This window comes from Phalacrocorax aristotelis, chromosome 3, assembly GCF_949628215.1.
Source record: "Phalacrocorax aristotelis chromosome 3, bGulAri2.1, whole genome shotgun sequence".
NCBI lineage: Eukaryota > Metazoa > Chordata > Aves > Suliformes > Phalacrocoracidae > Phalacrocorax > Phalacrocorax aristotelis.
Genome location: NC_134278.1, coordinates 113,262,322 through 113,281,041, shown reverse-complemented (window position 1 = coordinate 113,281,041; position 18,720 = coordinate 113,262,322). Strand labels below are relative to the sequence as shown.

General features: G+C 39.1%; 1 protein-coding gene across 1 annotated transcript in view; it reads right to left on the bottom strand.

The window, feature by feature from the left end:
• Positions 1-4,112: 4,112 nt before the first annotated feature.
• Positions 4,113-18,720, bottom strand: part of LRFN2 (leucine rich repeat and fibronectin type III domain containing 2) — a 162,546-nt gene continuing 147,938 nt past the window's right edge. The window contains exon 3 of the mRNA XM_075089125.1: positions 4,113-6,833. Within this exon, the coding sequence (XP_074945226.1) occupies positions 5,915-6,833 (919 nt within the window). The 3' untranslated portion in view covers positions 4,113-5,914. The remainder of the gene's footprint in view (positions 6,834-18,720) is intronic.

Here is an 18,720-nt window from a genome sequence, read left to right as displayed (position 1 = left end):
ACAGGTGGTAATTAACTGCTCCATATTAAAATATCCCTGAATTGTTCATTGCAGGGAAGAAGATAGCAGTATTAATACTTTTAAGATAAACTAGTCCCACAGCAAGAACTTGAAAAGTGTCACAAAAGACATCCATTCAATTTTTCATTGCATGAAAAATGTTATGGGCAAACATGGCTGAGCAACTTTAACAATGAGTTGATTCCCACCTCTGTAACTGTACAGGTAACTAATGAGGCATTCTCCTCTCCTATTTCCAAACTAAGATTTATGGATTTTAAAGTCAGGATTTACTTTCTCTTAGTACAGGCCATTGATTTTCAATGTTTCTGTTTCCCATCAGTTTCTGTAGCCTTGTGTCCAAGCTCCTCATATGACTGAATATAATATGTGATATTGCCCTCTCCCAAAAAACAAACAGACTAAAGCACAACATTGTCAGCACATTTAAGAGCACAAACAGGGGCAGTGAATGCAGAACAGTAGCTCCCTGTGGCTGCATGTCTTCCTGCAGACCATGAGTCCTCATTGACAGGAGACTTATCTGCAGCATGTGGTGGGAGAATCAGGTGAATAAATGCCCTAACGTAGGAGTTAAGCCTTTTCTGTGGTCATATGAAACAAATGAATCCTTTCACCTCCCATTAAGTTCATTTGAAGCACTAAATTCTCCCATCTGGGATAAGATGCAGATTATCAACTAATCTGCTTTCTAGAAAAAGAAGGTTTCCATTCTCTCTCTCTTTCTCCGATTAGTATTTCATAAAAAATGTGAATGTTTCTTTATTACCAAACTGGGAAATCTGTACATCACAAACCATACAGTTAAAGAGCACAACATATACACGTGTGCATGTGTTCAGATGGACAGTATACATGAATACAAATGCACTCATTTGCTGATATATCTATATCTGGGTATATATTTATATCCATGGCATCTGCCATCTGTTGGGAGTATAATACTAGGAATAAGCATCTGGCACTGTTTCATATAGTAGGGCCTTTTGACAGCTGATGCTAGGGAATGCTGTACCTTTGGGGATTAAGGAGTAATTAATTAGGACAAGGAAAACATACTGCAGAACATAAAATTCCTATATTAAAAATGAGAGTTTCAAGGTACTTTTTGTTTTAGTTTTCATCTGGCCTACAGCCCAAAACCAAATCTAATTTTTTTGGATGGATCCCCTCATCATGTTTAGGGGAATTTAAAGGTGAAACATGTAAGACGTTAATAATGTCACTTGTTAATTCCACATCCAGAATATTATTACACATCCAGAACTGTCCAAGTATTGAATTACAAACACTGAACACAGAGGGGAGAGTCACTGAGAAAAGGTTCCAGAGAAATAGGCTGCAAGGGGTAGAAGGGGGTACTGCGCACACCATATAGTGTGCTGTGTGTTACCCATGGGTTAATGGGTACAAAGCACTGCAAACAGATGTGACATTCAAGCTATTCAAAGACTAAAATGTTTTCTTGGTTATTAGGTGGAATTATTCATTGGCCTTGAGTTTAAAATGTGCTTAAATAATTGCTGCATTTATTGCACTTGCTCAGACACCTCCAAGGGCTCTTTTTTGTCATCTGTCTTTGCAGTCCTTTGCTGGGTGAAGAGTGAGAATGAAACAAGCAGAATCTGTTGGAATATTATTTTCTTCTGTTTCCAGAGCAAATCAGTCCCATGGTGTGGGATATAACAGGTTTAGCAAAGGAAAAGTTACCACCTTTTCAGTCTTGTATAATGCAGAGCAGAGGTACCTTTCATTGCTTTGTTGTTATGCATTGCTTTATGAGTGAATTAATTCAAATTGTAACTAAGTACTGGGTATAGTTTGGAAGCATATAAAAAGTTATCTTCCTCTAAGGGTAAGAGGAAAACAAATTGGTTGCTGTTCTCTAGAGCTGGCAAACTCTGAAAATACATTTGAAACCAGAAATATGTTCCAATTCATGAAATCTGTAAGGAGGATATAAATTGTAAGCAAATAGTATGGTCTGCTTAGCTACTCATATGTACATACAGGCATACACATGCTCACACACACTTTGATTTTCATTTCATACAACAATTTGGTTCGTAGCAGATATCAAATGAAATCCATATCAACACTAATTTCAGAAATTTCCATTTTGTCATTTTGTTTAAATAGTCTCCAGGATGATATTTTGGGGATTTGGGCTGTTTTTTTGAGCAAGACTAACTATGTGCAGAATTTCACAGTGGAATCATATCCTGTTCTTTCAAGTAAATGGCATATGATATTTTTAGAGAAAAAAGCTTATTCCACTATTATTAGAGATGTCAAAATAATTAATTTACAGGGGTTAAATACTCATATGTAGTTGTCTTTAATTACTGCCGTAGGCTTCACTTTAAATTCTGTAGTACATTTAATTTCACAGGCTCCTTTTCCAGAAGGATCTTGTTGATCTCTTTTGTCCTCCTTACTATCTGCTCTACCTGACTCTTACATCTAAAGCATAGTTGGTGCAGCTGCATGTCACACTACCACAAGTTAATTTATGAGACAGCACTGTTTCTTGAGGCCTGTATAAATTTCTCAGTGTAGGGTTGCGAGGCCAGGGGACTAGGCCATTGGAGCTAGCTCACCTCCTCAATGATGTGTGAAAATATTTATTACACCCAGGTAAGTGGATATCTACACATCATTTCACTAGCCACTGGCGTGCAGTTGCGCTCAGAAGTGGATCAAGGAAGAATCTCTACCATGCAGCAGCACTACAGAAAAATAATAAAATCCAGAGATGCTGAGTGAGGTGCACATGTGAAAATCGAGGCAAAACAAAGGCAAGGTAGAGATGGGTTAGATTGTGTGTGGAGGACCCTGGGGTTACACTTGTGCATTAGCAATTAGGGTGTGGATTCAGCATGTAACCCAAAAGACAGAGCTGTCTTCAGCACATTTGGAAATGGTAAAGGGGAAGCCACAGGGTAATTTCAGAGTTCTGCTTGGCCATCTGTGTAAGCAGGGCAGTGGCTGGTGGCACCTGAAGGATGCCCAGGCACTGGCACCACCAGCCTGGCTCCATCCATCTCTAAGGGTTGGCCACTTGCTGGCTCACCATGGAGCTCCCTGCCTCACCTATGAGTCCCTGTGCCCTCTTCCTCCCAAATGCTGTGAGCACCAAAGGTAATTTCTGGGTGCTTGTTTCATTTTGCTCAGTATTTGCAAATTTGCTGGTGTAGATTGAGCCTCATTAATTAAAGCTAAATGAATTAAAATCACGGTTAACAGTATTAAATGCAGCTGTTAGACTGTGGACTTTATTACCTAGGTTCTTTGGCAACTATCCATTATTTTAAAACAGGATCTGTTGGCTTACTTCCTCTAATCTTGTATGAGAAAGTCAGAGATATTTTCCTTTTTAATAAAGAAAATAATATAGGATATTGCTTTTGAAAATTCACAGCTGCATATGCTGCTAATATTGTCGACGAACTTAGCAGCTAAATTAAAAACAACCCAGATGTCATGTTTGAAGTGCAGCAGCAACATAATAAAAAAGTCCAACCACACCACAGTGTAAAAAGGAAAAGTAAATAATTAAATAAACATGTTTAAGAGTCTTCAGTACAACATAAATATAAATGTCATTAATGGTTAATATGGAAGTGCCAGCTGGACAGTTGAATGGTGCAGATTCTGGCACTAAAAAGATGTTGCAAACGAAGTTTTACTGGATCTCTTTTGAATATATTAATGTTGGCTGTGAGCTATAATCTGAACAAAACCCTACAAAGTCAGGTCCTAAGCCTAAAATGTCTTCCTGTTACTTCTGTGCATTTTGGATCAGAGTTTAAAATACCTTAGTGATATAGATCTGTATAAATGCAACCACTGATAAAGAGGTGAAATGCCTTTTTCCAAGATCTTTTCTCATGCATTCCAAGAAGGTCTGTATTTCTTGATTCCTACTTTATACCTAAAATCCTGAAGTCAAAGATAGTTTAAGGGACAGATAAAGCAAACATCTACATTTTCAAGATAATTTAAAAAATAATTACTGCTCCTTACGTAGGTTTCAAAGAAGATCGCGGACCAGAAAATAAATGAAAAGCAGGTACTTTTCTTTTCCCCAAGAATGTTTTTTACTATACATTTTGTAGCAAAAGAAAGAAAATAAAGGAAAAAAAATATTCTGATCACAGGGATGTCATTTTCTAAAACTCCAAGTAGGAAACATGACGAATACAAGATCAAGTACACAGCCATGTCACAATATATCTCTGCACCTTTAAAAAAAATATACATAGAATTTTTTTCATGTGTTATTTTCTCTGTGCCTTGCACCCTTTCTCCACATGTCTTACAAAATCATAGTAACAATGTGCAACTTCAGAATGGTTCCCAACAGCTGATCATTGGGAGCCAAGAAATAGGTAAACGATGGAAGGACAGTTGCATTAGCCACCAAAATGCTGGAGATCACAGTTAAGTCGTTAAGGACAATGAAATCTGCTTGGTGGGCCGTGTGCATTTCCACAACAGCAATGCTCCCCAAATACAAACTTGAGAATTAGTTTACAAGCCCTAAAGAGCTCCTGTTCTAAGTTAGCAAGTACTTTAGTGAGGGTGAGAGACAAGGGGGCAGGAGTACACTGGGGACTGGGGAAGTGCTATCTGTAATGGAGGGGACACATGGGAGACCCCCTGGTCTGACACACCCAAATTTAACTCAGATTTTCTGGCTAATTGGGAACATACCCTATCCCCTGAAAAACTTACATTTCCGATGATTCTGATACCTTCAAGCTATGTCACCAACTGTACAGACAAAAAGCTTTTGTCACAATAGGGTGAAAGTCTGTGTTTTCTTTGTCAGTTGAACAGAGTGACAGTGTGACCTTTCCCAGAAGCCATTGGTATTCATAATGTGGACAGTTCATGGGAGCTACTTTCTTCTTCCCTTTCTTTATCCTTTAATAGGAAATCTTCATCACTATTTTTCCCATCTTTGGTAGCAACACCCCTATAGATATCAATAACTGCTGCAATCTGCCTTAAGCACTGACAAGCAGAGACTATGAAGAAGATGGAAGAAAGAAGATGATTTTTTTTTAATTTATTAGCCCTAGATTTAATTTTTCCTAGGACATAAAGGGGTGGCATTGGAGGTGGGTTATACAGTTCATCAGAAATTTGACCTTTGTACATGTTCTCCTTTTCATGTGGGGGATTTGATGAGACTGAAAGCAGAAAACAAAAACTGCATGGAAACACTTTCTGCTGTGGGGAAAAACTTAAAAGCAGTAACAAGGCAAAACAGAACAGAAATCTTTAAAGCCCACTCAACCTGAAGTATTGTTTTCCCAGTTGTCACAGTTAACACCATGAGATTATGCTGAACATTTTGCTCTGATCTGTCCCTGTGGATGCCCTGCACTTTTGAGAAAGTCACTTGCAGTGACAACCATATATATCCTAGCACCAGTCTTATACTCACAGAAGTATTTTTCTGTTGTTAAAAGAAAAGAAAGAGGTGCCCTTTAAATAACAAACCAAAACAAAAACCAAAAACAAGAAACCCGGTAAAATTAAACTTGTGCTGTTAAACCCCTTTTCATCCTCCTTGTTTAAGCCTGTGTGACGGTTCACCAAGATTCTGAGTAACTTTTGGAAAGCAATGCTAAATACAACTAGCAAATTCCTTGAAACATTCACACATGGTTTAGTTGGGGCCAAACGAGAATGGTGCCATACGTGCCTATTCACATTTCATGACCTTCTTTCTCATTTAGTATCCCTGTTACTTATTTGTTTACCTATCTTTTTGGCCAGTACAACTGAAAACATTTCCTCCCCTCTCTTTCTAAATGCATGGCCCTGCAACAAACCACGCCTTATACATGAGGGGAGAAGAGGAAGGGGGAGATGCTGATATTTACACTGTGCTTTCCATTACCCACTCTGAGCTCCCAAAAGTCCCTTTTGCCCCTGTTAAGTCGTTGTCATCGTACTGCAAAAGCATGCCATTCACCGAGAGGCTCCTCTTTGTCCAAATATTTGTTATCTTTTTTGGGTAGGTGCAGCACTGAGATGTGGCAAAGTCCCCCATGTCAAAAGAATGGCTACGTTTAGTTTTGCCCTCCAGAGGCAACATGAGGAGGCTGCGAAATTTGGACTCTGGCTGGCCCAGCAGTGGCTCTTTGTCCGAGTGGCGGGCCACCGTGGAAGTTCTGGAGTCTGTCATCTCCTCCTTTTTCTGACATTTCAGTTCCAGGGAGGCAAAAGCTCCCATTAGCCGGTCAATATTGTGTTTTGACCTGGAAGGAGGCCTCCACTTACTGGACAATGTGCCCTGTTCACTTTGGAGGCTATAGTCATCACAGTCATGGCTATTTGCAGAGCTGGAGGAAGAAGAGATGCTGCTCCGTGCAGACTGACAGTTGAACTCCATAAGTTCATTTCTCACCACCACTTTGGGGTTGACTTGGGGCAAGACTCCGTTCTGTACTGGTTGTGCTCCATTTGTCTGTGAGTAGACGTTGCTGACATTAGACATCTTCCCCTGGGAATTGTTGCAGACCTTATAACGGACCATGAGTATTACAATGAATACCAACAGAGTTGCCACAATGATTCCTCCAATGATCAGAATCATGGTCCCACCCAGGAACTGGCTGTGCATCGACTGGCACTGAGGGTAGTCTTCTTTGGTGAAGAACTGGGCGCATCCCACAATATTGGTGGCAGTAAGGGTTGTGGCCGTGTCATCCCACATTGCCAGGACACAGAGGTCATAGCCTGTTCCAGAAACAAGGTTGTTTACAACAAAGGCTTTGTTTGTAGCTGGAATCATCCTTTAAAAAAAAAGAAGAAAAAATAGAAAAAATAATTGGTTACTCTTGACACTAAGGGAAAATAGAGGAGAACAAACATAAGAACAGTGTGGTGTTTACTGTGCTGCATACTGGCAGAGAAGAGTCAGAGCCATAAAATTTAAACAAGCATTCAAGCTTCCCAGCTCCTGTGGGTCCAACATCCCAGCATTCAGTAACGCTGAATATTTGAGAGGACCATCTCTCAAATATGCAATAAAGGGAATAAGGAAAAGCAGACCAAACTAGTCTGGGTTTTTTTTCTCCTCACTTGCATCTGTCCTGACCTTAAGTATATTCAAATCTGAACAAATAAGTCAGAATAAAAATATATGCCTAGAAACAGCAGTCCTTTCTAAGTGTGCAAAAGACCCTTGCACTCGCTGAGTCTGAACCTGGCCGTTGTCACATCACTTCACGGGTGCCTGAACATTTACTGTGTAACATCAGAGGTTGCTTACCTTGTGGAGACAAGGGGCTACATTTAGTTTTCTCATGAGAATGCAAGGCAGGCAGCCATTTCTTTCTCTTTCTCTTCTCCCCCACCTACTTTCTCCATCCTCCTACTCCCTACTGTGGAAAATATCTCCTAGAAATGCAGCTACTGTCTTCTTTGCCAGAAATTTCTCCCTGCAACCACTTTCCTCTGTGTGAGTGAAGAAGAAATACTGGCATTGGCAGTATAGGCTGTGGAAGTGTGAGGAGAGGTAGGAAGATGCAGTGATGGTAACAAGAAGGTTTCTTTAAGATAAAAATTTCTATCAAATGTAAATTGATTTTCAAAAAACAAATACCTAGGCCCAAGCTGTACTTCAGGTTTGGTCATTTATGGATATTATCCTTTGCTGCCACAAACCTTAAGCAGTCATTTGAACTCATGCAATATTAGAGCATCCCTGGCATTCAAAATTAGCAGATGAGCATGAACATGGTCTACCCCCACTTCAAACTGGTGAAAATTGCAGTACATTAGTGGAATGCTCTGGAGAATCCCAGATTTGGTGCCTGGTGAGTAGCCAAGAATATAACAGAGATACCCCATGCATGTTTCTTTTTACTTACACATAACAGGCTTGAGTGAGAGACAAAAGTTGAAATTAAAAGCAGCCCATTCTGACTTAGAGCTGCAGATCTTCAGCACCAGGAGCAAGGGAGCCCTACAGGCACACCACACAGCAAGCTGGTGTGACTACAATTGGGATGGTAAGGCCTGGTCAGAGGAAAAAGGCATATTCCTTGTGGGAGTGCCAGGCTTTCTTAGCCTCAGATGGTCATCACAGCTAGCATAAACTGCAGCTCTGCAGAGGCCCTTCTATGTAGTGGGAGGGAACAGGCCTTCACAGAGAAGCAGCAATGTCAAGGAACTGCAAAGATGAACTTCTGATCATCTTTGCATTTATGCATTCACACCACTTACACAACCCTTCAGTCTGGCCACAGGCGAGGATGTGGCTCCTTTTTAAAAAGCAAACAAACACACAAAGAAATTCTGTAAGGAAAAGAAATATTGGTGAGAACAGCTGGAATATAAACATCACCTAGCGGGTTTACTTGATGTTATATTTAAGGTTCTTGGCACATTCATCATCCTAATGGAGATGTTCTGCACAACCATAGATGAGCTCTTCAGAATGAGTCGAGAAGTCATAAAGCAGTCCTCCTGGAAAACTCCAGATACAGTTCCTAAAATGGTTTCTAATAGTTGAAATGATTGGTCTCAAGTTATTTCTAATTGTTCTCCTCTCCTTGTGGCTCTGAGGACAACACACGATTGGCCACAGCAGCTGGGGCAATGCCTGCACTCTGTTGAATTGTTCAAGGAATTTCATAGGCACACACCAAGGAAACTATATGGAATAACAGAATACTATTGATCTTCAAACATATGACCTTCAGACTCTTGAACAGCTTCATCAATTGTTTCATATCTCCTTCTGTATCACCTAGTGCTATACTCCGCTTTCCACCACCAGTCCCAATTGTGTGCTTAAAAAATTCTGCAGTGCATAAGTCTTTCAGAAATTATTTCAGTGTGAAACCTCATTACAAGCAAGCACTGTTAGCAGAAAGAATAGTCAGCCCTATAAACTAGGTCTTGGACTTGGGACATAACTCTCGAAAAACAGAGCTATAGCACCATCTGTTAGAGTGGTTCCTTTTGTTTTGCACTGATGAAACAGAGGGACCGCTATATTCTCTCCAAGAAAACAGCAAACAACTGTATATAACTTTGCACATATCTTACGCATATAGAACTACAGTCTTTCAGCCTAACACACTATGCCAACTTACACAGAGTGAACACTGATAATTTCAATCATTTGCAACCTGTTTTCTTCAAATACGATTACACACAAGCTTCCAAGGAAATGTGACTGCCTGGAATACTTCAAGGACTGGCAGGTGGTGATAGTGGCATGAAATGTAAAGCCAGTTAATTTTAAAATGGTCAGCAGCGAGGCCACAACCAGTTCTAAAGCTGGGCCACATTAACTGTATAAAAACTTGCTATAAAAGATCATCTTAGCATTTAAAAGAAACTGAGTAGTTTCTGAACTCAGTCAGTCCTGGGAGCTACAGCTATGATAATATTGGGACTAATAATAGCTTTACAAAAGATCACAGTTGCAATCCCAATCATGGAAAAAGCAATCAACTCTCCATATACATCTAAAATGAAGAATTTTTGATGTTTCTGTAAATAAACTTCAAATGTTCTTGTAAAATATTCAGATTAAAGTTATTGTAAAAGAACAGCTGAGCATAGGAATAATCACCGAGTGCAAGAGTACTAGGAGTTAAGTAATTAATCTCAGACTCAGTTTTCTAGCTTGCAGGGAAGATGATCTTGTTTTCATAAAGTTGCCAAATTGTAAGAGTATTTTGGCGTCTCTCCATGCTTTAGCCCACTCTCCCCAAACATACTGCCAGTCAGCTATGATGGATGACATCTCTTAACATTCCCCACACCTAAAATCGATGCAGACACATTTTTACTCTGGGATATTGATGACTCTTTGATTGTCTCCAACATGGGTAGTTGTAAGATGCCACTTCAATCTTTGCTTTGCTGCCTAACAGGGGGAGTCTCTACATGGCTGTTCTGTACATCTAGCTCATTAATCATGGATGACCATGCCCTGACATTGGGACTCAATAACCAGGAGCTGCCACAAAACTAAAACAGGTCATGAAATCTGTGTCTAGGAAAAGATCCTGCAAGACTGTGTTCAGTCAACTCATCAGCTAAACACAGAAGTTGGTTCCAGGTAGCCAGAATCTATATCCTGGTTCACTGGAGATCAAAAACAGCTTTTGAAAGTTGTTAACTTCTGAAACTCAGAAGATCCTAGTCCTCACTTGTTAGCTCTGAGATAGCAAACATACTTAATTGCAGCAGTATTTTGAGGCAAGGAGGCTGATATTGTCCACCTGCTTTTCAAGGCAGTGTGATCTCGCAGAGATGCTTCTTATCACAGAAGGGGAATAGAGATCGAAATTTGATACTACCTTTTCTTTAGGAGAAAAAAAGACTAAGAGTTGACTAACTGCAAGAGGACATCAACTAGCAAAACATGTATTTTTAAACCAACTGTAGGTTATGATAGATTATAATGTGTACAGTTTAAGGAGCCCGGGAACAGTGAGGACTGGGAAAGCAAACAAATAAATATGTTAACAGTGTAAGTGTAAATGTAGTCCTAGCTAGGACAAAAAGAAATTTGAAAATCTCCTTACAGAAATTTCACTGTCCAGACACATAAGAACCAGTAATTTCTGTCTTTCGCCTCTGGTTTATTTTCCCTGGGGTAGATGGAGCAGGCAAACCTCTTCCACATTGGTGCCAGGATTTTGTTACCTAATTCTTAAGCTACTTTCTGAATCCTACCTGAAGACAAAAATACCCCAGAAAAGAAACTATTCATATAAGAACATGGTTCTGACCTCTCTGAAAATCTTGTCTTTAAGGAATGGAATAAGTATAGTCAGTCTTACAACAGATGTTCCTAATTTACAAATTTTTACAAAATAATTTCTCTCATCCTTTGGCACAAGAGCATCACTTATTGGAAGAGGAGGAGATCTATGTCCAGGATTGGGGCATGGCATAAGCATCTGAAACAGAACAGCAATAGAGAGGCTTCTATGAGAGTTTCTTGTGATGAAGAGCTATGGAGCTGAGGTGAAAGTTTTCAGGGCTTTTGTAAACAATAGATTCCCTTCGATCCATGGAGATTTACATCTCATTTTGTGAAAGCACCAAAATGGCACCATGAGACCCTTTTTAAAAAAAGGAACGATAGTGCTAACACACTTTGAAGTCAACCTTATTTTCCACTGCTACCACTAAAAAGCCCTTGTTATGTCCTTGTAGACACAACATATGGAAAGCAAGCAATTTTGCAATTATTTGATTCAGTTTGTAGTGATATTAAGAAAATTAGAAAATAAATTACTTAGAAATGCAGGGGGAAAAGGCTTGCTGCAGATTTCACTCGTAATCCCAGAAGCAAGTGAGCACTGAAGCTTGCAGAAAGTCAACTGTGCTGAGAATTTAGGAGACCTGAGTTTTATTCTCTACTTTATCAGTTACAGTGATATCAGGCTCTACTTTATCAGTAACTCTCAGTTCCTGAGAAATCATTTTGCTGTACTGTAAGTCTCCTCATTCATAAAATGGAGATAATGCCAGCAATCTCCTTCCAAAAGAGGCCTGTAGTGTATGGAAGGAAATTAGTAGATATTATGATTACACTGTAATATAAAAACGGGTTCTTTTCTTCTTTGTAGCACTGGGGATTAGCAGGAGTGAGCTGGTGGTTAATACTGTGGTTATGCAAAACAGACAAATTAGAGAAAAGACAGATTAGGCTAATTGGCTAGGCAATTCTGTTCCTTTTCTCCATCGCAAGAGGGGTATGATACCATCTAGTTTTAGCCTGAAACTGCTTTAATCACAGAACTTGCAGGGAACTGTCAAGGCAATTCTACTGGGAAGGCACTTGCAACTCCAAAGACTCAGTTTTATACTGGCCTGATAGACTACGTTGCTTTTCTGATGGTCCTTTTTTTTGTACTATCCAGGGCTATATACTATCTATATTGCAATACAATTTCTCCTTTTGAAGTGAATGCTAAGAGTTTAAAATGTAAAGTCATGATTATTTATTAAATGTTTGTGTCTGAGGAAAAAATAAAATACCCTAATTGGTTGGGTGTGAATTTTCTGTGCTTAAGCTGCTCAACCCAAACTCTTCCTGTAAGATTCTATGTCTATATGCTCTGTCCCAGGGCAGACACCTCATGAGAAGTGGTCCATATCTCTGCTGGTAAATTCTCTTCTCTTCCAGAGTGACTTCAGAAAGTTCTATATCAAAAATAACCATTGGAATATTAGGTCCTGAACCATTCTGGAAAAAGCATGCAAGGAACTTTACCAAGACATTAGCAGTATAGATGATGCATTCTGGTGCATGGGAATTTTTCCGGGCCCTCATTAATTTATAAGGACAGCTGTAGCCTATATGGTAATTATGAAGTGACTGCTAAACAGCACTGCTAAACATTGTCACTGTGCACTATAGTTTGTAATGAAGAGGGGAGAAGGAAGAGGAAGACGTGTGCCAGGGTGAAATAGCTAGTGTTCTGTAAAATCATGTTTCTGTTTGTTAGCACACTAACTTTCATGTATAGTAATGCCTGAGAGTGAAAATATCAATATCGCTGCACATTCCTATTCTTAAATTTCCTCTTACACAAAGATGAATTCACATAAGTGTAAAATATTACCCTGATTTCTCTCAGAAGTACAAATCAATCCGGAAAATGTTAATACTGGAATCTGACCAATTTTCATTTTTCAGTGAAAATCTCAAACCAAAAATGTTCATTTATTTCATCAAGTTTGTCCCCTATTTTAAAATCTTTGGGTTTTTTCCTTTGTTCCCATTCTGAAGCTAATTCTGAAAAGCTGTTGATTCCCACTTCCTTTAAAGTATTGTAGAAGGGTCTGATAGAGCCTGACTTTTCAGGTGTAGTGTCCACCTTCAGGCCCAGTGGGATTAAAGTAGGAGCGTAGAGAAAGGGGAGAGGAAAAGTATCAATGGTGGCATACTGTAGAAAGACTGGCTAAAAAGCAAATGAAAAGAGTGGGTAACCAGAGGATGGAGCTCATTGCCTGAAGAAGGACCACATAAAGTATCCTTTAAAGCCTGGTGGATGTAGCTCAATGGCACACAGATCTTGCTTCTTAGCAGAAAGGTAGTAATGAGGTGTTATTTCACTGAGGACAGGTAAGGAAAGAAGGAAGAGGAGCTTGAAGTGAGAGAGAATGTAAGAAAAGAGAATAATGAACGTTGGTGGCTCTGGCAGTGTCAGAGCAGCAGAAAATTATAGAAAGATGAACAGGTTCAAAGCATCCTTTGGCAGGACACTATCAGGCACATGGCTGCCATCAAAATGATGGAAGAAGTCCAGGTGGGCACTGAATGGGGACCAAGACCACAAAAACAGCATAATATATGGTTGAGTGCAAACATCAGTGAAGATCTTTCAGCAAAAACAAGAGAATTGGAAAGATAGTGAAGTGAATCAAGGCAATAGAAAGAGTTCAGATGGTCAACAGAGAGTAAGAATGCTGGGGAAAAGGGCAAAAAGATATCAGAGGAAAACTAGAAGGATATAAATTGCAGTGAAAATGTCACACGTGATGTATTGCCTGGGAGCAAGAGCAAGTAATTGACAAATTAGGACTGTGCAGTTGGCATTCTTCTCTGCTGCCAACTTTTGTAATTTCCTTGGAAGTTTTACAGTACATATTGTTGTAATTTTTTGCTGTGTTTTTATCCTGGAAAGCCCCAGTTTCTGCAGTCATGGAATAGAAGTAGAAATGAAAATATTATTAAAAATTAAGTAAGCTAACAATAGAGATTTATTTCTGACCCTTCAAATTTCCAAAAAAGCCCTTGAATATATATCTTCAGATCATCCTAAAGCCTCAGGAATCAAAAAACAAATACAAAGTACCAAGTATATTACTGTGTGAGATCTCACAGCCTTCTGGTGCCTGATTTAAGATTTTTTAATCTAAGAATCTGAGAAAGACAGAGACCTACTGTGACCTGCATCTCAAAGAAATGACAGTTGTATTTCTGGTGTCCTGGGAAAAAAGAGGGTTGTTAGTATTAGCAACAGGGCCTAATTCTTCTGTCAGTCATGTCAACATAAGGAAATGTCAGATAATACCAGGAGGTAGCCAGACTTGTTCAGTAAACGCTAACTCAGCCCAGCGTGAATAATTTCTTGCATTTTTTATTTTATTAGTTTTTTGGGGGTTATGACATATAATCATAATTTTGCCTTCAGATGGAACATTTATTATTAAACAAAAATCCCCTCCTGCTTTTCTGAATCTTGTCTGCTCATCACTCATGCATCCAGCTGCCCTTCAGAGAATCTATCTTGTCAAATGGAACACAGTACATATTGTGTCATTATTTCTTAATTTGCTTATGCTCTTTTCTGATCATTTGGAAAAGTGTGGTGGGAGGTGGAGAAAAGAAGACAGAACCAAAAGCAATTGATATGTCTGTCACAAGATGGTGAGCCAGGGAGATACTGAAAATGAATATCCCCTGTGCTACAGGGGAAAGGAAAAAAAAACCCAAATATTAAACCAATGCTCAGAGAATATAAATTTCTGGTGATACCTGATAGGCTGCTGAACAGTGTGCCCTAGGAATGCACTGAAGTAATTCAGCAGGTGCCAGAACAAAGCATAGGCTTCTAGGGGACATTACTGCACAAGGCTGAGAAAGGGGAACCTTGGTATTCTGCTCCCCTCCATTAGCTGTTGCTCTAAGAGGTAATGTTCCTCTCTCTTTAATATTCCCAACCAGATTCTTGCAAACAATAGGGAGCCGCAGGCAGGCAGAACTGGTGAGGCACTTATGGATGAATGAAGACCGCCAGAACTGTCCCATAATGCCCTGAATCAATGATGGTGCTCAGTTCAGCTGTCCAGATGCAAGCTCTGTGCTGGAACCTTATTTTGGTTAATGTTGGTATGAAAACACAAAATTAGCCTTTCAAGCTACCTGATGTATGGTATCATTTCTGTCACGTGGACATGACAGCAGCAGGCATTTAGTGCCCTGATCATTAAATTTTATCTTTAAATGGAATGTAGACATATCCTAGGAACATTTGACAGCACAAAAGATAAATCCAGTCACACCCAAGCTATTCAGATACACACAGAACGCCTTTCACTTCAATATATCTGAGATATTATATGCCTCTGAAAAAAAAAATCCTCACACTAATTCAAATCCAACTAAAATATATTTTAGCCTATTAGCAGAGTAATTGAAAGCCCACATAATATTTCTGTTAGTAAATGTGAAGCTGAAGTATTTATGGAAACAATATATAGTCATACTAATAAATTCATTCTGTACCATGATAAAGTAGAGTTAGAAAGCTATCATAATTTACAGCAATGTTTCAAAAAGCCAGACAGTAAATTTGAGATTAATAAAAAAATATCTAAAGTCAGTAAATTATTCTACTGATAGTTGCAACAACATGTTACAACTACCTTATTTCTAAAGATGGGAAGAGATAAAAGTTATCCATGAAAGGTGGGTTCAAGCCATCAAGCAGAGCGTGGGACCCAGGACACTCATTTCCCAGGGTTTTCTAGACAAATGGACCATCCACCTGGCTAAAGTATTATTTTTATTCTCTCTGACTGAAGTAATTTTGAGCTTTTTTATGCAGAGTTGGACATTTACACCAAAAAAGACATCCTACCATACAACAGAGGTTCCCAGAAGAGAAGCAACATTAGAAGGAATGAGCACATTTAGGAGCTCAGAGGAAATTAATTTGCAAAAGGGATTCCTTTCTTTTCTGGCAGAAATCAGCTGTGAGATTCAGCTATATGCTGTCCTTTCTTGAGTTACAGCTGGGACTTTCCACTTTTTTTCTAGGCAGTGACATCTGTGCAAATTATAGTGATAGGATCAAAGAGATCTGCCTGGGATCCTATAGTGGTTGACAGCTGCCCATCCCCTTTCCTGTAAGAGCTCATGTGAGTTGAGGTGAAGAGGAGGATCTTTAGTGGCTTACTAGCAATTTAGTTCATGCTTATTACACAGAACACTTATGCTAGTTTGCAACTCATATGTCCTGCAGAAGCTCTGTGTCCTATCACACAGGCTTTCTGGAAGGTTGTGCCGGAATGACAAAAATTCCAGGCACTGCTTGAAGTTATGTCCTCCTGTGTTTTGTAATTGACTGATCAAAAATATTCCACCATGCTGTTTCAGGTTCTTCTGTCACAAAATCTTTCTGCACTGGTGGGAGAAGTGTGGTGCCAGCTAAGAGCTGACAGGACTATTGTAACTATTCTAACAAAAAAAAAAAAGAGCCTTATTGAGTGAATCGGAGGTCTCACTACCCATAGAAACTGTGTATACACTGATAAATCAGTCTGTGTAAAGAAGTGCTTCAACATCAGTTTAAGACACAGTTTTGTGTTATTAAAAAGTTTAGTCACATATCATGCAAGTGTTCCCCCACCTCAGTAACTGAACTCGTTGTGCATGGTCTCAAGAGATTGGGGATGGTTATCTACCAGAATATCGAGCATCTCTCTCATTATGAGGTTGAAAAAATGAGTTAAATTCCCAGTGGAGAGGAAGGGAAGACTGCATTTGCCAATTCTGCAGAAACGAGCTAAGGAAATATCAACTCACCAAAGATACAGCCAGAGTATACCTATATTCAGAGAAGAACATAGCCACGATTTAGAAACATGAAAAGGAGTCTATTTGGCGAGATTTTTACCGCCACAGGCAGGTAGAAAAGCAAGAAAAGAAACTGCAAGATTGAGGACCTAACCCTGTAGCTTCTCAGCAAACACTGGAAGCACCTTTTACTATCTAAAATGGATACAGTAGAATTGCTTGCTTCTTATAAATTAAGAAAACTTATTGAAAAAATAAAAGGGGGAAAGTTTGAAAAACAATCTTTTCATATAAACCATCAAGCTTTTAGTTTGAGTTAGAAGAGGGATAAAATCTTTTGCAACAAAAATCTCTGTGAAACATGCACAACAATGCACAAGGTAAAGAGAACCAGGACGATTCAGGGCAATATTTGCAGTAACACTGGGGGAAAAGGTGGGTTTTTCAATTGTGGAATGAGAACATGGGGTGCAAAAATCACTAGTGGTCAAAAGCTTTGTCTCCTAGTGGAGGGAAAAAAAAAGGCAGAAAAAAAGAAGCAACATAGATATGTAATAAAGGCATTTCCTAAGGCACAGGTTTGACATTTTGCCACTTTCTGGGTGTTGCATATAAAGCAGAGGAAAAGGAAGGCTAGAAGGACTAGATAGGCTAGAAAGACATGGAGATGTTGAAATTCAGAATGCTTTACAAAAGGCCAGAACACAGTTAAATCCTTTCAGTTTGTGATACCAAAATTAGATAAAAGCATTTCCCAGCAACCAGCGATACCCTGCTTCTTTCAAAGCTGAGCCTGGACTGAAACCCTACCATGTGAAGAGTGACAAATACATTACTGAAAAGGAAAGTAAAATCCATCCAGTAAGAAAACGTGTTTTAATATATAATGACCCCAGGAGTCAAAAAAGGAAAAGTCAATCACAGATTCCAATAGTAGCATGATACTATAGCTTAGAAATATGTTTCTCCACTAAAGGATTTTAGGCAAGTGTCTCAGATTTTCAGTACTTGAACAAAATGTACTAAAGAAGTAGTCTACTAGTTCTTTACATGCTACAAATAAGACCCAGAAAATGGAAGGAAGCTGACATGAGTCATCTGATAGGCTAAAAGCATGACCCAAAAACTGACTGTAAGTGGTCCAGAATCCCAGGATGTGCATCCCAATAGTGAACCCATTGCAAAGAGGAAAGCGTGAGCAGTGTCTATTGGATTTTCTTCTTCCAGGCACTAGCCATATACTTTGCAAATACATATTTGGCCCTCCTCATGTTACTTCTCACTCACGGAAAGTACACAGAAGGTTTGGAAGTACTTGGAAGGGAATTAAATCCTACTTTTAAGCAAGGTTAAGCATTAAATGAGTTTATAAATATAAGACTTCTCAAATTTGGTGTGTCTGTTCTATTTCAGAGAACCACAACTGATCTGTTTAGGTCTGATGGTGTAACATTAAGAAGAGACCAGAATTTCTTCTCGTATTTCAACTTCTCTGATTGATTAAAGTTTCATCTGGCTCCTGAGATTTACCCACTTACAGCTTAAGTTGCACAGTTTTGCTGAATATGGGTTTAGGATCAAATGGACTCAGACAATGAGTAGCTGATCAGGAAGTTAATAAGCTTTCACATGAAAACCAACTACAACAAATGCTGGGTATGCTATCAGTCTGCTGATGTAGCTACATCCAGATCTGCTAGATTTATTATTTCTTTACCATGATTAACTATTAGTCATCACACCTGAAGGTTTTTGCAGTCATGGATATTTCATTGTCCACCAGTAGAACTAAAGCTTCTACATTTCATAGGCATCCATATGAGGTCATTAAAGAAAAAGGAAATAATCTTGTGAAGAATGTAATTGAAAAATTCTATAAATACTGTGGAATCATATGTGTAAGAGCGCCCTGTACTGTTGCAAGTGAAATGAAAGAATGGATTTTTCTTTATCTTTCCTTGAAAAACTTTAAAAAAAATGAGTAATGAATGAAGAGACTGGCAGATTTCTCTGCTCTGCAGTTTCAAGTGTAAAGCCTGCAAAACTCTCTCTTCTTCACGCTATAAAATCTCTGAGCTTTCCTGCTGTAGCTCCAGATAGCATAAGTATGTAGGACA